The following is a 14,493-nucleotide window of genomic DNA, read 5'->3' on the forward strand; positions in this document are numbered from 1 at the left end:
CCTTGAGTCCTTAAAACGCTCTAACGCACTATCCCCTTTGTCGCCAAAGAGGCGACGGCCATCGAAGGGCATGTCCATGAGCGTGGCCTAGACATCCCCCGAGAAGTTGGCGGACCGCAACCAGGCGTGGCAACGAACCGCCACCGTCGTGGAAATCGCTCTGCCCAGCGAGTCCGTTGTGTCAAGTCCACATCTAATCGAGTACCGTGCTGCATCCTGCCCCTCCGCCAGGGCTTGGGCGAGCCGTGTCCGGGCCTCCACTGGACACTGTGGCAGCACCTCCGCAACCGTATCCCACAGAGAATGGGTGTAACGGCCCAAAAGGCAGGCGGTGTTGACAGACCGCAGCCCCAAACTCAGAGAGGAGAACAGTTTCTTACCAAACTGATCATGCCTTTTGGATTCTCGATCCGGAGGAGCGGTCGGGAATGTGGTATGGGACATAAAAGCCTGAATCACCAGGCTCTCGGGGTGGGGTGAACAGACAGAAAGCAAGGGTTCCCCGGAGCCGGGCGTTGGCGTCGGACCGCGTTCCGATCCACAGGGAGGCCTGTAGCGGGCTTAGACCAGGTGCCCATCAGAACGTCGGTGAGGGATTCGTTAAACGGCAGTAGAGGCTCCGAGGAGCTTGCTTGCGGTTTGAGCACCTCAGTGAGGAGGTTAGTCCAAATAGCCGCGACAGGGAGCTCAAGAGCCAAGTCCTTGGCTGCCCTGTTCAACACCACGCTATAAGTAGCCCCCTCCTCCAAAGCCACAGAGGGAAGAGAGATGAATCTAGTGTCAGGCTAAGTGTCTAGACCACTGGCTCCCCCAACTCATCTGCCCAGTCCTGGCTTAACTGGCACTGCTGTGCCAGAGGGTCCTCAGACCCCTCTGTCTTCCTCGTCATCCATCTCCTGGAAACCAGGCAAAAATGATGGAGCAGGGTCGTAGGTGAATTGGTCACACATCGGCGTCGCACACAGACCGGGACTGAAACCGGGGCCGTTGTCGTCTAAAGACTGTACCAGGAGCGACACCCTAGGGGTTGGTGCCAGCGGAGGAGTCGCGAGGTCGACTGGCGACGACCCAGATCCAGGCCTGGAGACACGGGCCCGCAAGGGCTCCCAGTCGGACCCGCGGGGCCCGAAGGCATCTCAACAGGTACTGACGGAGGTAAGTGAGTCACGTATCTCCTCCGGCGTCGCGTGCAGCCAAATGACCAGTGGGTGTGGAGCTGGACGGGTTGCCTGCGGCTCTGGAGGAGCCGCGCGGTCGGTGTCGCCCAAACCCCCGGCCGTGTCGGGGGGAGTCGGAAGAGCGATGACGCCGCTTCGACCTTTTTTCGAATGCCTCAACTTACCGGAGGACTTGGAGCCCGACGAGTGGTGGTTACTCGACAAGCGGCAATGGCTGCGGCTCTGCGACCGGTCCTTCGACTTCCTCCTCGACCGGGACCTTGAGCGGCGCTGAGCCGACTACGTCTAGCCTTCGAGGTAAAGGCCCGGCAGTCGGGGCACGACTTGTCATCGTGGTCGGCCTCGAGGCAGTAAAGGCACCGATGGTGGGGGTCGGTCACTGACATCAGGCGGTGACAGGCGTCACAAGGTTTAAATCCAGGCATCCATAATGGCACCGCGAGTCGAAATCAACTAGGAAAGTGATCAAAAGAGATCAAAAAAGTTAGTCCAAAAATGACTAGGGTACTGCTCTTCCCGGATCTGCGCTTGCTGGCGCGGAAAAAAAAAAGAACTGAAGTCAGCGCACGAGGGCGAAGTCTAAGTACTCCGATGATATCATCCCGGCGATCACGACGCAGACGACGGACGCGGAGCCGTAGACGACGCCTACCGACGCGCAAGGGTACTGTTGACGAAAAATTTCCGGATCCAGTCGGACGCCTGGGGATATGCTAAGGTAAGGAATCTAACACTAACCTGTTTCTTTCAGATACTGGCACCTCCAACGCTTCTGGAACTTGGGCTCCTCGCCTCCGCCAAGTGGATCTCCTGCAGAAAGGTAACATGGGTATCCCTACCTTTAAGGGAGGCATAACTGTCATATAACTTCTTAGATGCAATCATGCTATGCACATTTCACAACAGCAAATTAAACATAGCCATAGTATGATGAACAGGGAACATGCAGGGTTGGCCCTGCAGAAGCATAGAGGCAGGGGATGGAGGAAATAATTTCCCTAAGGTTAGCCCTCTGGTGATCCACTAGCATGTCCACAACATAATAATGGCCAGGCTTGTCCATGTGCAATACCAAACTCCCCACGCCAGGCCCGCAAAGTAACATCTGCCTGCCCAAATAACAAACTAGCAGCTACAATTAACTGTCATATCTATGGGGATTTCTAGGGCCTGAAAGGGGAAAGCTTTGGTGGAGACCCTAAGGTGGGGTACAGTAGCCTGACAGAGCCTGCCCATTTCAGATATCTCATGTTTGACTGTGGTGATCCAAACCTTTTGCAGGAAGGATGATATGTAGACCACAGGAACAAGCTATATAACAGTCAAGCCTGAGAGGCACGAATTCTGGCAATCACTCAGCCCAGTCCAGCCCACCCCCTTACTCAGCAGTAACACAGCATTAATTTATGAAGGGGAAATGTTCCACATAGCAGCGTGGGTGGTGAAGTGAGATAATATGGGTAACTTGCGAGGTTGCGCTGACAGAGAAGTGAGGTCAGATGATGTCATCTGCTGTTTGACTGTGACAGAGGGAGAGACTCATGAAATGGCATTTAGCAGGGAGATGTTGGAGTTACAGTCATAGCTGGAGAAGAACGAGTCATCGGAAACAGAGCACAACTGAGAAGCAATGGACAGCAACGAGAGGGGAGAGGAGTTTGCCTAACTGCTAGAGCGCTCGACCTCGGAAACTGGGTTCGAGTCTCGGTAATGAAGCCAAAACATCCTGTGATTCTGGGAAAATTACTTAATCTCCCCGTGTCTAACAAAAATGAATGTGTGTCCTCATGTAACTTAACTTGTGCTATGTAAAGCGCTGTGATACCCAATTCGGGTCAAGTTCGCGCTATATACAACTCTGCAAAAAAAAAAGTTCCTCTCCATCTTGGAGTGGACTAATGAGAGAGCCCAAAAGCCATTGAGGTAAGCCTTCATTGGGGGCTGTTACTTGTTGCTTCACCCAATCTCATGCATCTTCTGGCACAGTCAAAAAGTAGAAGTGCTATATTGCCATGATTTTTAGTTTAGCTGGGAAGAGCAGAGGGGTCTCCAAGTTTGCACTTGACTCCAAGGAATGAAGTACGGCGGTGTTAAACTGCAAGTGTGTACTCTGCAATTATCATACTACACGTCCCTTCAAAGAGCACCTGGCTGACATGCCCTCAGTAATGTGCCTTTGTAATATTTTAGCTATCACAAACCTAGAGGGAGCCCCTAGTAGAGGGCAATGAGTAGGAACCTGATGGGCCCGCTCCACCATAAAGAAAGAATAGAGTCTGGCAGGAACCACGTGAGTAGACAGCCAAGCTTCAATTAAGCTAGTGAGATCCTCCCCTCTGTCAAGCCAATGATACAAATATTTGGTCAGGATCGACGTTCCTAATCCTCCACTCTGCACTTCAGAACAGACCCTACCCACCTCAAATCCAGGGTGGTCCCAACACAAGACAGCCGAATGGCCCAAAACATAGTCACTCACATAGGGGGCTCTCGCTTGGCAGGCAGTGAGCTCCTACAGAACCATGCCAAGGGAGGCATCCAGCAGTACTCCCGATCACAGGGGGGTGCTACCCCGGCTTGCAGAGTCCTCTGGAGTAGGTGGGCAGCACAGGGTCAAGACCTTAAGGTTGAAGTGGTCTGCCATGTGCGCCACCTGCCTAATGGAGGGCCTCTTGGGTAGCCCTCAACTAACGGTAGAGAGAGGCACACTGTGGTATGAGCCTCACTCCAAGTCTGTGAGCACACAGCAAGCTCAGGAACATGTGTAGGGACCCTGGATTGGTGGAAGATCAGTGGTCTTAACCAAATGATACTGGATTACGTGGGCCAGGAAGAAAACTCGTCTATTGTGCGTCCGTAATTGTGCTGCAGCAAACCACACACCCCCAGCAGTATTCCAAGTCTATGCATACTGCCATCTTGGTTCAAACCATACTATCTCTGCTCCTATTCCCCACCTTCCTTCCATTATCACATTTCTGACAATCAGCCAGCAGTCACAAATATCTGTATACTATGTTGCATCTGTAACATGACTGAAGTGTGGTTTTGCAAGTTAGCAACTGCATGCTTGATACACTCTACATACTAGGGAAGGCAGAATGATAACTCACCTCTCTTTCAGCTTCTTCCTGGTATCTGGCTGTTGCCAGCAGTTCCACCAGCTGCCTGCTCACCAGCTCTTTGTTGGAACTAATCCTTAGGACGGTTCCTATGCACTTGTAGAGGAAGTTCTAAAGAAATACAAATATCCATAAGCAAATGCATCAAAGCCCCCACAGAAGTACACAATTCCAAGACCCATTAAATCAGCTACTTGCCATCAGACTCCACAAATAGAACTATCTAGGAAGTACATGCACTTTCAGATCAAAAAGCATCATGAATGGTAAGTGCGTCTTTTGGTGCCACTTATGAGAAAGTCCCAAAATTCAGAGAGTCAATCAAATTTTATTTATCTGAGCAGGTAAAACATCCCTTCTGCTTGAAGAATTCCAGGACTGCTGAATATGAACTCTTAACAGTATTGTGGCTTCAATTCACTTTCTCCATTGTTATTCTTAGTATCCTTTTGGGCTTTGACAATCAATGCAAAAGCATTGTTGGCTAATATTTGAAGGAGGTATATTAGGACCTGTAGAATAGCTAACTTTGCTATTACTCGACAAGGATAGACTTCCGAGTCTCTTTCAGAATGATGAACTTTAGTACATAAATTATGAAAAGTGAGTGTTCGGAATAGGTTACTTGTAATCCTAGGTCTGCATCGTGAGAATTCTACCTGAAGTCATAAATGTATGATATTCCCACCATCGTGTGAGGACACCGCAACACCTCTATTCAAAAGTATAATTGCAAAAATGGGGACAGCGCAACACTTCTATTCAAATGCATAATTGCAAAAAATTTTACCAAAGTTCAACATTCAAACTTTTTTTGACAACAAATTTATTGAGATTTTTACACACAACGGGGATTACAGGTTATAGGTACATAAACTGCTGGTGAGGTTAGCACCTGAGGGTCACTAAAACATTTGAACCAACATCCCCCGCCCTCCTGCCTCCCCCCTCCCTTGCATCGCACTTCCCACATGAAACACTATATATGCGTATAGACGTATAGGCATGTCTCCAAACTAGCCAATTCACAAATTAGATTGGAAAATCAGTAATGAGGAGTCTGTCGATAGGGTCTGGATTTACTGCCGTAGGAAAGATGGATGGGTCAATGCCCCGGTATTTGGCCCACCTGGTCCAGATCTTCCCATGCTTTTGCAGGCAGCCACAAGCCTGAAACACCGCCACTTCGGCCGACATACATTTAACCAATGCAGATTTCCATGCCGCCACCCCCGGGGGGAAGGAGGACTCCCAATGTTGAGCTATGTCACGCTTGGCCAATGTTAGTCCTAGAAATAGTAAATGTCTTTTATATCTGTTCCACCCCAATAGCTTCTGTGCTATGAAGAAGGGTTAATAGAGGATCTGCTGGGAGGTCCCAGACTAGCACCCGCCCCAGACAGGACAATACCCCGGACCAAAGATGTTGTAGTGCAGTGCAGCCCCAGACCGTGTGTAAAAAGGATATGTCTTCTGAATTGCATCGTAGGCAGGTAGGGGATGGAATAGCCCCCATCTTCCAGAGACGGAGGCGGGTGCAGTACACTCGATAAAGATATTTGAACTGGATCAATCTATATCTAGAGGACACTGCAGAACCCCTGGGGCTGGCAAGGGCCTCAGTCCAATCATCATCTGTGAGGGTCGTGCCTCCCACGCTGCCCTTGTCCGGTGTAGGATTGTCTTGGAATGTGTGGCCAGGGTCTGGTAAAGTTGGTGGATTTTATGTCCTCCCAGATCCCCCATCTGTAGTCTACCCTCCAGTGGGTGAAATTCTGGTAGTGTCGTAAGGTTTTTATTCAGGGGAGACAGACCCTGGCGGAGCTGAAGATATTTATGGAATTGGGAATTGTGTAGGTCGAACTCCTCCTGCAGCCTTTGAAAGGATTTAAGTGTTGGTCCACGCATCACATCACCCAGCGTCGAGATCCATATAGTATCCCATCTACGGAATCCGGGCAAGGCAGAGACCGGTCGAAGGCATGTGCCCCGCCAGAGGGGAGTCTCACCCGTTTGCACACCCCAACAACCCATGGACCGAGAGACACATCTCTGAATTACTGTGCGACAGGCCGGGGGGGAAGGGCCTCCAGAGTGGAGTTGCATGTACAGGAGATCCAGCAGTGGATATTCCTCCAGGAAGAGTCGTTCCACCGCTTAGGCTGGATCATTTTGTGGTTTATACCGCCAATAACTGATGACCAGTAGCTGGGATGCCAAATAGTACGACCGCACGTCCGCCGCCGCAATGCCGCCACAGTAGGTGGATTGGACACAGGTAGCCAGAGTCACCCGAACCGTCCCACTGCCCCAAAGGAATCTATTCATGAGTGCATTTATTTCGCGAAATGATGACGGCGTGATAGGATATGGGTAGTTCTTCAATCTGTACAGCAAGCGTGGCAAGGACACAATTTTAAATATCGCGGACCTGCCGTATATGTACAGGGAAAGATGGGACCATACCGTCGTCTCCTCCTGGACCACCGGGAGCAGAGGGGCGATGTTAAGCGACCACGCCACAGTGGGGCATCTGGTGATATGGACACCTAGTTATTTAAACCATTCGTCTGCAATGACCAGCTGTGAGGCCCAATCTTGACATCCCTGGTCACCGCAAATAGGAAAGAGCGTCGGCTTGGACGGGTTGGAGTGTAGCCCAGTTGTTTCACCAAACACCCGCAAAATCTGCAACACCCTCTGTCCGGTGACCCAAGAGTCCGAGAAAAAGAATAGCGCATCGTCAGCGTAAAGTGCAATTTTATTAGAGTATTCAGGTGACCAAATCAAGCCCCTATAGACCCCATCTATTTATTTATTTATTTTTGCCATTTATTAAGCGCAGCGAATACCCATAGGCGTCTCGGCGCTAAATTATTCCCTAGATCCTCCCGCTGGCTCATCAGGTGCTAACTGGTTATTGGTCGAAAAGCCACGTCTTCAGGCCCCTGCGAAATTTTAGCAGGGAGGGGCACAACCTAATGTGCTGAGGTAAAGAATTCCATAGCTTGGATGCGGCAACCGAAAAGCGACGGTCCCCCCAAGAGACTGTTTTTGATCGTGGAGTGACTAATAGGTTTAGATTAGCCGATAGAAGCTGTCTGGCTGGTTTATAAGGTGTGAGCTGGTCCTTGAAATACTGAGGTCCTGAGTCGTTCAGTGTTTTATATACAATGCACAAAGATTTGAATTTAATTCGGTTGCAGATGGTCAGCCAATGATATTTCCTGATGGTGTTTGCTATGGAAGAGAACTTGGGTGTCCCCGAGAGCAGTGATGGATCAAGCCCTGATCTTTGGACTGGGTAAGAGTGGTCTGCTTAATTCAGACACTCTGTTCATCACCACCCCCTTTTCTGAATCGTTTTTGGCCACTATAGGTGTGGCAGGGTATACTCAGACATGAGTCCCTTTCTCACTGCTCCATCAGGATTCAAGCAAGCCGGGCCGAAGAGGCTGACATGCCAGAAACCGGTCCCCGGTAGCTTGTCTCCTTTCTGGTGAAGAATTGGCTTCGTAGTTTGGTCTGCCCTGTTCCCATGATGCACTGGGCCAGGGACAGACTAATTTGCATATAGCCAGGTTCTGAGCTGGGATGGGGCAGTGAGATAAATAACGGTGATGGATCAAGCCCTGATGTTTGGACTGGGTAAGAGTGGTCTGCTTAATTCAGACACTCTGTTCATCACCACCCCCTTTTCTGAATCGTTTTTGGCCACTATAGGTGTGGCAGGGTATACTCAGACATGAGTCCCTTTCTCACTGCTCCATCAGGATTCAAGCAAGCCGGGCCGAAGAGGCTGAAATGCCAGAAACCGGTCCCCGGTAGCTTGTCTCCTTTCTGGTGAAGAATTGGCTTCGTAGTTTGGTCTGCCCTGTTCCCATGATGCACTGGGCCAGGGACAGACTAATTTGCATATAGCCAGGTTCTGAGCTGGGATGGGGCAGTGAGATAAATAACGGTGATGGATCAAGCCCTGATCTTTGGACTGGGTAAGAGTGGTCTGCTTAATTCAGACACTCTGTTCATCACCACCCCCTTTTCTGAATCGTTTTTGGCCACTATAGGTGTGGCAGGGTATACTCAGACATGAGTCCCTTTCTCACTGCTCCATCAGGATTCAAGCAAGCCGGGCCGAAGAGGCTGAAATGCCAGAAACCGGTCCCCGGTAGCTTGTCTCCTTTCTGGTGAAGAATTGGCTTCGTAGTTTGGTCTGCCCTGTTCCCATGATGCACTGGGCCAGGGACAGACTAATTTGCATATAGCCAGGTTCTGAGCTGGGATGGGGCAGTGAGATAAATAACGGTGATGGATCAAGCCCTGATCTTTGGACTGGGTAAGAGTGGTCTGCTTAATTCAGACACTCTGTTCATCACCACCCCCTTTTCTGAATCCCGAGAGCAGCCGAGCAGCTGCATTCTGGATAGTCTGGAGCTTGGTGGTAACCCTTACCTGAGCATTTAGAAACAATCCATTGCAGTAATCTAGGGACGATAGCACTAGGGTGGTGATCAGGGTTTTGGCGGCAGAGTCCGGCAAAAATGGAAAAGAAAATTCTGATCAGCCTTAGCTTGTGGTGGGCTGTAGCCGCTACCTTATTTGCATGTGCTAGAAAATGGAGGTCACCATCGAAAATTATGCCCAAATTCCTAACCTTGGAGGCAGGCCTGGGGGGGTCACCCAGAGCTGCAGGCCACCAGGTTACTGACCAGTCAGGAGAAAGAGGTCCAAAAATAAGCACCTCCGTTTTTCCGGAGTTCAGCTTAAGGCAGTTCGCTGCCATCCATTCTCCAATTGATAACATTCCACGTTGGAAGCGCTCTGCCACCTCAGGTCCGTTGTCTTTGATGGCTAGAAGAAGTTGAGTGTCGTCGGCGTATGAGGTTATGCTCATCCCGAATGCTTTGATGACATTAGCAAGGTCCGACACATATATATTAAATAGTGTCGGACTTAGGGATGAGCCTTGTGGAACCCCACACGGGAGCGACATCTCAACTGATTGATATGGGCCCAAGGTGACTGCCTGGGATCTGTCAGCCAAAAAAGATGCAATAAGATCCCTTGCAGTGAGAAGAATGGCTTTCTTTCCGACACGGTCGAGCAAGATCTTGTGGTCGACCGTGTCGAAAGCCGCTGACAAGTCCAACATTACTAACATTGCCGTTGCTCCCTGGTCTCTGATAGTCCTAATCTCATCGGCGGCCTTGATTAAAGCGGTTTCCGTGCCGTGATATTTCCGAAAACCGAATTGCGATTCATCCAGGAGAGAGTGTTTCTCTAGATGCTCGACTAGTTGGTGATTCATGGCCTTTTCTATCACCTTGGCTACGAATGGAAGGCTTGCAATGGGCCTGTAGTTCTTTAAATCTGATTTATCAAGGGTTTCTTTCTTCAACAGAGGCTTCACCAGCGTGTTCTTTAAGGAATCTGGGTAGATTCCGGAGGTCAGTATCAAGTTGCAGACTGCAGTGATGACAGGGATGAATGTATCCATCACCGGAGAGAGCACTGAAAGAGGACATGGGTCTAGCGACGATCCAGATTTAATAGTAGAGACCAGAGCCTTTATCTGATCTATGGTGAGTGGGTGAAAATTTGTCAAGGCATTATCGATAGGAAGAACCGATGGGGCGAATATTATGGGCCGCGACGTGAAAGCCTGATAGATGTCATTCACTTTCGAAAAGAAACATTGTGCCAATTCATCACAGAGAAGTTGGGAGGGGGGTGGGATAAGATCGGGGGCATTGCCTGACAGTGATCTAGTAATGTCATAAAGTTGCCTACTTGAATTTTTGGCGTTTTCTATTTGCGCTGAGAAAAACGTTTTTTTTGCTTCTATGATCATGGTTTTATAAACACTCAGTGACTCTTTATACTTTGCCTTGTCCTCAGTGTTATAGTTTTTTCGCCATTGCCTTTCCCTATGTCTGTTCTGCTGTTTTTGTCTCCTTAGTTCCTCCGTGTACCACGGCGCGGTTGGGGTATTTCTATTACTTGATAATGTTTTGGTTGGTACGAACATATTCGTGGCGTAGGCAATCCAATCGTGATATTGTTGAGTTGCAATTTTTGAATCCTTAGACAACAAAGGACATGTACTTTCCAGAAGACTTTTTAGTTCAGTCTGGTTTATATTTTTCCAGACTTTGACTGATCGAGGGGTTAGGTTATTACTCTTGTTCTTCCGTTTTTCTTTAATATTGAGTCTACTAAATACTACATAATGGTCGGTCCAAGGCATCGGTTGGATGTTGGATATGTGTAGACTTTCCATATTAGAGAAAATGCCATCTAAAGTATGTCCTGCTTGATGGGTGGCAGCTGTGACCATTTGTCTAAGCCCCAATGTGGCCATATCAGAGATGAGTACCCGAGTGTCCTTATCGTCTTCTAGTTCCAGATGGAAGTTCATGTCCCCCATAATAGTAAACGACTCTTCCAAAATTAGTGATTCCATTAAAGTACTTATATCTGCTAAAAACGCCGACCTAGCACCCGGTGGTCGATATAGCAGTATACCGTTGAAATTAATAAGGGGGGTAAGCCTAATGCCAAACTGAAGGGCTTCGCAAGTGGTGATTGGAATAGAGGATGTTTTAACTGAAAACCTTTCTCGCGCTATGATTGCCAGTCCTCCTCCTTTTTTCCGTTGTCTATCCAATCGATAAGCCTTATAGCCCTGCGGTACGGCGATTACTAGGTCCGGACCGGAAGCATCGTCGGTCCAAGTCTCTGTTATAAACAGTGACCCAGGAGGTATAATTTTTAAGACAGTTTATACAGTATGCAAAAAGCATTACATGACATATTGAAAGGAGACATCTACTCAGATAATTTTTTGAGAAAGTAATTTTTCGTATGATTTATATTAAGGCATCAATTTTTTGAGAGACAAAAAGTTATTTACAGTACATATATCAAACTTTAGGGCGACAACCCTAGAATAAACTTAGTGCACGATATGTACAAGTGATGGTGGCGACTCAAGTGAAAGCATGTGCAGCGGCGGACGGCGCAAAGTGAGCAAAGTGCAATATATACAAAGAGTGGCTCAACAGTGACATTAGAACAGTGACAATTTAGTATGTAGTCCATAATTGTAACAATAATTGGAGCCACAATAATATGCGCCTGAAATTTGCGCTGGAGGGTCGACGACGTTTCGGTCCTTAGTCAATGTGGACCCTCTTCAGGACAGGGCTGTCTCGATTGGGAGTGCTGCACGTGGAGGCTCACGGCCAAGAGTAAAAAGGCACGTTATGACTGGTCACCTTGGGACTGAATCATACATCCGATGGGGTAGATGTATCAGGACGTAAAATAGTTGTACAATCACCTGAGTAAAGTAGTACCCCTCTGAATACGTCAAGGTGGTTGGAGAGATGCAAGTACTTGGTGCCCGGGGACCTTTTATTTACGCGGTTCTCCCCGAGCAGCACATCAAGGAAGCGGCAATTGAGGCGAAACCCTCTTCGTATCCAATCTCCTGTATCTAGAGGGGGAAGCGCTGGACCCATTTAATGAGGTCTGCCATCGCTCGTCAACAATCCGGGCGGGTGAATGAACGCTATCAATTGCCGCTTCCTTGATGTGCTGCTCGGGGAGAACCGCGTAAATAAAAGGTCCCCGGGCACCAAGTACTTGCATCTCTCCAACCACCTTGACGTATTCAGAGGGCTACTACTTTACTCAGGTGATTGTACAACTATTTCACGTCCTGATACATCTACCCCATCGGAAGTATGATTCAGTCCCAAGGTGACCAGTCATAACGTGCCTTTTTACTCTTGGCCGTGAGCCTCCACGTGCAGCACTCCCAATCGAGACAACCCTGTCCTGAAGATGGTCCACATTGACTAAGGACCGAAACGTCGTCGACCCTCCAGCGCAAAGTTCAGGCGCATATTATTGTGACTCCAATTATTGTTACAATTATAGACTACATACTAAATTGTCACTGTTCTTATGTCACTGTTGAGCCACTCTTTGTATATATTGCACTTTGCTCACTTTGCGCCGTCCGCCGCTGCACATGCTTTTACTTGAAACGCCACCATCACTTGTACATATCGTGCACCAAGTTTATTCTAGGGTTGTCACCCTAAAGTTTGATATATGTGCTGTAAATAACTTTTTGTCTCTCAAAAAATTGATGCCTTACTATAAATCATACGAAAAATTACTTTCTCAAAAAATTATCTGAGTAGATGTCTCCTTTCAATATGTCATGTAATGCTTTTTGCATACTGTATAAACTGTCTTAAAAATTATACCTCCTGGGATACTGTTTTACCTTTACAATTAGCATCCCTATCCCAACTGGTTTATGGGTTATACTCCTGTTCTTCCTACAAAAAAAATCTGTTATAAACAGGACATCTAAATTGTAATCAGTAATTAGGTCCGCTATTTCCTGACGATGTTTGCAAGCAGAGCGCGCATTAATTAGGCCCATGAGGATGTCTGTTCCACTATGTGGAGTTAGAGGCTTGGTTCGAATCTTGTGGTTATAAATATGAATCATAGTATTACAGTCCGCACATGTGGTGTTAACATTGTGTAATGGACTGTATGGATCTTGGCGTGTGTAGCGAGAGTTGGGGGAAGATTGCAGCTCTATCAAGGCCGTGCGAGAGTACACCAACCTTTGATCCGATCGAGGCCGACCAGGGGTCATGGCCCTAGGCCCGGACTCAGCGGGACGGGCGCAGACGGGCTTGCCTTTGGCGCGCCTTCAGCGCACCGCCGGCGCGCCCGCTGCGCCCGTCCGCTGCGCGGCCGAGAAGGCTGATTGTATTTGTGCATGTCGATGGGAAGGTTTGGAGGGGGCCGGGGAGCGTCCAACAACTGGAGCGCGCCCGTTTCCTCCCCTCAAGATGTCGTCCAAGGTGTGTGTATTTCCAGTAACAGCCCCTAGATCGGCTGCACCGTGGATGCACAGAGTGTAAATCAAGTCTTTGGCGTACCCACGCAGCTAACGGTTCTATCGCCAAAGCGAAAAGAAGCGGGGAAAGAGGGCATCCCTGCCTAGTCCCCCCCCCCCCCCCCCCGAATATGGAAGGAGGTTGAACAATACCACCCATATAGAGGCAGTTAGATCTGTGTACAATAGTTTGACATATGCTCGAAAGCGGGACCCTAAATTAACAGCCTCTAATAGTTTAATAGTTTAAAAAGGTAAGTCCAGCTAGGGAAAATTCAAACATTTTTAAATGAATATCCCTCCATCACATTGGCAAACAGCAAAAGCGTTTCCAGAGTTTTCCACTCTGTTACTGCTAAACTGAAACAGCAGAAAAAGATTACATTGCACCACCTTACTGAAAAATGTCAGCCCCCAGCTTGGAAAAGTTTCCAACCTGTACATTACAGCAGAGAGAAAGTAAGTAAAAGGGTAACTAATAGGTTAAAAATGCAGAAGGTCAAAATAATACACGGATGCTTGAAGGAGTCAGCAACGTCTATCTCTCAGCATGCACTATGCTAGCAGTTTTCCTCACAGCTTCAGTTCTTTTTCTGGTTGTGCTGACTGGATGCATTAACATGCCAGGAAGATTTTTCGTCCTAATTGTAGAGGTTTGATTCCTTAGAGTTTGTTTCTTCAATTCACCTGTCATGTTATGCATATCTTAATCTACTATAACCCTTTTCCCCACATTTGTGAGACATGTTCACTCAATACATTCACTTTTGGTGAAGTGCCCTTTCTGTGGTAGCAAGAAGGCAAGAAGGCTGCCACAAACATACTCTATGTGATCTACTTATTATCGATCTGGGTTCAACTGAGATTTCTGTCAAATGATGATAATGCCCCCTCTACTAAATCCTTCTATTCTCACAGAGGAGGCTCCAGAGCCGCAAGATCAAAGATAAAAAGAAGACACAGATACCATCATCACATTTTCAGGCACTCCTAACCATCAACCAGGGCACTGGTTGACATTAAGAGAGGCCTCTGCACCGACATCTTACATTAAGAGATAGAAGGGCTAGAAGTCACTAAGGGTACCTGTGAGCTGCAGAACTGAAGAAAGGGATCCCATTTCACAATAAAAGCAAATAGTTTCTTTAGTCCTCGAGTGTGAACAGATTCAAGGAAGAAAATACAATCCCAGCATCTGTCACACACAAACAACTCAAGAAGGGAGAGACTGTCAGAGGGTATTTCTACTAAGGGCTCCTCAGAA

General features: G+C 48.1%; 1 protein-coding gene across 5 annotated transcripts in view; it reads right to left on the bottom strand.

Annotated features, from left to right (window-relative positions):
- The window catches only part of MROH1 (maestro heat like repeat family member 1), a 2,054,050-nt gene that overhangs the window by 1,067,975 nt on the left and 971,582 nt on the right, over window positions 1-14,493 (bottom strand). For all 5 annotated transcript variants that reach the window (XM_078686516.1, XM_078686513.1, XM_078686514.1 and 2 more), the window contains one exon: window positions 4,292-4,411. In XM_078686516.1, the coding sequence (XP_078542642.1) occupies window positions 4,292-4,411 (120 nt within the window). The remainder of the gene's footprint in view (window positions 1-4,291; window positions 4,412-14,493) is intronic.

Source organism: Lissotriton helveticus, chromosome 4_1 (assembly GCF_964261635.1).
Source record: "Lissotriton helveticus chromosome 4_1, aLisHel1.1, whole genome shotgun sequence".
NCBI classification, from domain to species: Eukaryota; Metazoa; Chordata; class Amphibia; order Caudata; family Salamandridae; genus Lissotriton; species Lissotriton helveticus.